This window comes from Montipora capricornis, chromosome 6 (genome assembly GCF_036669925.1).
Source record: "Montipora capricornis isolate CH-2021 chromosome 6, ASM3666992v2, whole genome shotgun sequence".
NCBI classification, from domain to species: Eukaryota; Metazoa; Cnidaria; class Anthozoa; order Scleractinia; family Acroporidae; genus Montipora; species Montipora capricornis.
In genome coordinates, this window is record NC_090888.1 from 14,559,406 (window position 1) to 14,564,405 (window position 5,000).

General features: G+C 39.0%; 1 protein-coding gene across 4 annotated transcripts in view; it reads left to right on the forward strand.

The window, feature by feature from the left end:
• Positions 1-5,000, forward strand: part of LOC138051592 (uncharacterized) — a 37,003-nt gene that overhangs the window by 28,921 nt on the left and 3,082 nt on the right. For all 4 annotated transcript variants that reach the window (XM_068897830.1, XM_068897829.1, XM_068897831.1 and 1 more), the window contains 2 exons: positions 1,663-1,734; positions 3,333-3,407. In XM_068897830.1, coding sequence (XP_068753931.1) covers positions 1,663-1,734; positions 3,333-3,407 — 147 coding nt within the window. The remainder of the gene's footprint in view (positions 1-1,662; positions 1,735-3,332; positions 3,408-5,000) is intronic.

The following is a 5,000-nucleotide window of genomic DNA, read 5'->3' on the forward strand; positions in this document are numbered from 1 at the left end:
AAAGGAAAGGAAGATTACGTTGCAGTTTTCCTGTATCTCAACCGTCCGATCTGTAAAGATTTGTTTTTAAATCTTCATGACATCAGCAATTTACGGTTCCGCAGAGTGGTCTTTTATATGTGACAGTCAACGTCGCACGGATCGAAAATGTAGTGTTTTCATTGGGCAAGTGAAGAGTAATTGTCTTCGCTATTTTTGCAGCAGTGCGCGTCAAAAGCGGAAGTAGGGCACAAGTCATAAATTAAAAGATCAATAGGCTTGAGCTTGACTAGACAAACGAGCTGAAACGAAAAGTTATAGTGCGATCTTTCGAGTTAGTTAGGTCATTAAAAACAGCTCTCGAAAAGGAAAAATCGTCATCAGAACAATGGCATCGAGTCCTTCGGCCACAAGTTCAAAACTTCATTAATTGTAACATCAAAAGATCTCTTTCTCTGCGCTTGGAGTCCATTTTTTGCGAGGAATTGCAAATAGCAACAATGCAATCGTAAGATTTATAATAAACTGCTCCCTTTTTTTAGGGCAAAATCTATGTTTAAAGTTGATGGCGAGTAGTCCGAAGTCCGCATTGTAGGCTGCCGACAAAATAAAAGAGTCTCCGGTAAACATTTTACAATACCTTTAATAACAATAGGGCAACCGTACACGTCACAATTATTCGAGATGGCGGCGCCCGCAAAATTTGAAAACAAAAATAGGCAATTCTAAAACTTATTTCTTTCGAATACAAACCCTTTCTTTGAAGATATTTTAGATTGACTTGACCGTAAAGGTTATTTCCTGTGAGTTAGAGTTTTTTTTTGTTGAAGTAGAGGTTCCCTTTAAAGTCTAATGGGGCAAATTCTCTCGTGAATTTACCCATATTTGGTATGCTTCACGTGATCGATGGTTCGAAGGCTCGTAATTGCCAACGAAAAACACATCGACTAGAAGCTCGGTATACCCATTTCAGGCATGCGTAATAGCAATGTTGACATTAGGATTGCGGGCTCCGTTTGGTCGCCCGCAATAACTGACCAACCATAGTTATTAGAGAAGACTGGTTTGGAAGCTCGACAAACATCAAAGGAGCAAACAAAGATGCCAAAATTTAGGTTGGAAAGTCCACGACCGTACACGGTCTTTTGGTTTGGGCTCATACACTATGCATGAATTACGTTTCTATTGGTTAGTTCCTCAGTACAGAGTAAACAACTATTGTGTTTTGTGCACGGTCAAGGCCAAAAAAGAGAACAAACACCTACAACAAAGAAATTTGTCCGGTTTCATAACCATTCCCCTCTATTAACTATGGACCGACGTGGTACATAAACCTCAACACGAACGAAATACATCAATCACAGTTTTTAGTCTTGGCTGAACTGACAGTCGACCGATAGCATCACGACTTCGTTGACCAGAGTGCTTATACCATCTACTTACGTTACACACACCTCTTGACTTTAACGATGACTTTCGTTCAGGTTGTCAAAACGTCAGTCAGTGTCGTCAAAAACAGGCCTTCTCATGACTTCACTGAACCGGACGATCGTACTTCGTAATTGACACAGTTTATCAGTATTACACATAGCTCGAAGAATTCGAAGTGTAATTGATGTTGCTGTTTTTCCTTTACTCTGAGTGATTCACTTACGTCGTGTTCGCCTTAATTGATTTCAACAGATGATTCTTGCCAGGTTCAGATTCCATCAGAGGCACAAGGCTTAAAGAGAAAATACATTGAGGACCAAAAAGGTAAAAATCATTAGACGTTTTACGAGTAGAGTTTGGTCGTTGAAAAGAAAATTCTCGCATAGAGCCTGTTCTCTTATGGAATAAGGTGCTTTGGTTTTCTACTGAAACAGAAGATACTACGTTGTAATTGCGTAAATTTGGAGTGCAATTCCCAGAGGATTAGTTCTGGACATCGACATGACCACGGTTCCCTTATTTCGTGATATGCACACGTGCCGTACACTGAAAGACACTTAAAACCACTGATTGATGTGAGTGACCCATTTTGGGGGCCTCATGAGCATTCGCTGAATTTAAATTAGTTACCAATCTCATTATCTCCCTTTGTATTATTTCAAATGAAGATGTGAATCTTTCCTTGACTTTTGTTTTTGAGGCGCTGGTTTTCTTTTCTTTTTTTTTTTTTAAACAAAGTCACTCGCAAAACAGATTTCGAGCATGCTGTCACGAAAAATGCGCGGCGTGGAGTAGAAGCACCAAATGGATAAAGGGGTTAGTTTCTAAGAAAACTGTGGTGCTTTGTCGGTCTGGAAGTGAAACAGGAATAGGTTTATCAACTTAATTGAGTTCAATTCCCAGAAGAACATTTCACTCCTCCAACATGGCCGCTGCTTCTTTCTTTCACTTCTCTAATGTGGCCACCGTGACGTGAAAATTAACAAGTTGATGTCATGCGTCGTCGTCATTCGCCTCGTGGATCCACAGCTACTTTGACAATGTTATGACGAAATTCATTGTCAATAACACGACATACGCATGAAAAACTGACATCAATTTGTTTTTTACAATAACAAAAAGGCAGAGGGGTCAAAATTAAGTCAAAGCACGAGAAGAACGCGACACAATAATGCGAGAAACTTTAATCTGACGCAAGCAATATCACGTCATCCTCGCATAAATTATAAATTTATGTGTCTGTCCGCTTATTGACAATAAAAATTAACCAATGACGCGCGAGAATTTTGCAGTCATTGTAAAATACTCCATAGACCTTTTTACAGTTGTGTGCGTAGGTACCTGACCTCTGAGTGAAAGTGAGGCTAGAGTTGACTTCGTTTTAATAGAAACCTCACCTCACTAATTAGCATGAGAACAAACATTAACATAAGAAAAGCAGAGAGGTCTGTATCATAACAAGGTCAACTCCAGCCTCACTTTTGCTCACTTGATTTAAAGGCCCGGTAACTAGACACAAAACTTTCAAAAGGTCTATTGTGGAGTAGAAGCACCTGATTTCGTTCACTACTGCGCGGCAAAATTGCATATTTAGTCATGACTGAAGCTCATGACCTTGAAGCGTTTAACTCTGGTTCAGAGCTGGGGTTTTTTGAGTTTTAGTTTTTCCTTATTTGGATGTGACGTAGCTCGTGCATTTTCCCCCGGCGAGTGCAGCTTCGATCTTATTTTTGTCCATATTTTATCATAAAATTGTTGTCCTAAAATTTTCAGCTTTGTTCCAAGGAAAAGAATTGCACACTTCAAGGTCATGTGCTTCTGGTCATGAATAGAGCTCAACAAAAGTCTGTATTGTGCCACCCAGAAATTTTCAGATTTTACTCAGGTGTTCCACCGATATTTTTACTTTCTAATGTTTACAGGTATCTCTTTCACCGATCATGGGCTTTCACAAAAGAAAGCAAGAGGAGAGGAGAAAGAGTCTGAGCAGCATGCAGGTAAAATAGTCTAAACCATAACAAGTTTTAATGTGATTCTAAATTTAACTGACTGAGAGGACTATACAATTATAGTTTTCTGATATTGCCTGGGTTGTGTTTGCGAATGCTAACTTTAAATAAAGTGATTTTGACAGACGTCTCTTCCAATGAACAAAGTCAGCTCCCATTTACAAGCAAAACCAGCCCATCGTCTTCCCGACCTCCTCATCAGACAAAACCTTCCATAAGCATGGAGGTTTTAAAGTGGATTTTATAGAGCGTATTCACTCATGTGACTAGAATGGGTGCTAGTTTAATGAAACAAAAGAAACTATTTGCATGAAAATAGAGTTCAATTATCAGAGGATTAATTTGGAACACCTACATGGCCGCAGTTTCTTTGTTTTGGAACACCAACATGGCTGCCGGGACGTCATATGAATACACTCAATTAGTATATACTCACTTAGTGATCTTGCTGTTTTAAGCAATCTGATTGGTTCGCTATCTCGGAGTAATTGAGCATTATTCACTCCCTACGGAGTGAATAATGCTTGATCCAAACAAAACAAAATGGCCGGCGTAAACTCGCCAGCATTTATGAATCGGAAATATTGAGAATACAAGATGATGCTGTGCTATAGAAGACAAAGAAGGCCACAAATTTTGGCCTGAAAGTTTTCCAAGGTAAGAGAAGAGTTTATACTTTTTCCAACTAGTGTTTGACTTTGTTTTTCCAGATAATTATTGCTGAAAATTAAACAATCTTCACGCCAACAATTTGTTTTACTCGGAGCAATTCTCTCTTGTAGGGCTGGTCGCCCACCGAAACGAATTTCTTATTGCAAGGAAACAAGACGGGTCATTTTACAACAAACTAACGCTGACCTCAATTAGAGCCACCATTTCATGTGGATCCTCTTACCAACTGCACTTTCAATTTCCATCTTAAATCAACCGCAAAAACGTTGATCGAACGGCGTAAATGTTTTAACAAGCAGACTTTCGATTTAGATTGCTGATTTAAACGGTGCTAAATGACCATTTTGCTGTTTGTGACATGGAGTTTAACGAAGGTTATTTAGATTTGCCATGTTTGAAGCTTCTGTATACACTTTCGTGCATGCTTTGTGCCGCTTGCACGATTTTCACGCATGAATTGAGATGCCAATTAAATCGACTTTGGATGTTTTTTCTGCAATTGTTGTTGAGATCACTTCGTGAGTATATACTAAAACAATTATTCTTTTCAATCTCGGTGAACAGTGGCAGAATATTTACCTCGCCGCTTTGCGGCTCGGTAAATATTCTACCACTATTCACCTCGATTTCAAAGAATAATTGTCAATTGTATTATAGAACGGTGGCCTCCATTGTAGTTTTCAAATAATTATTCCGCCTATTGTGTTAGAATAGTTATATGTCGATCCTGTTCGTTTTACTTCTTACCACATATCCCTAAGTCATTTTTTAATGCCAATTTTTGCATGAAAGCAAACATTTGCTTTCAACAGATTCATTTAGAAACTCTGCTTGTTTGTGTGCCAGGAATGAATTTTACAGCACCGATGCACGGTAAAACAAGCCAGGTGGGCTTGCAAACCTGTTGAA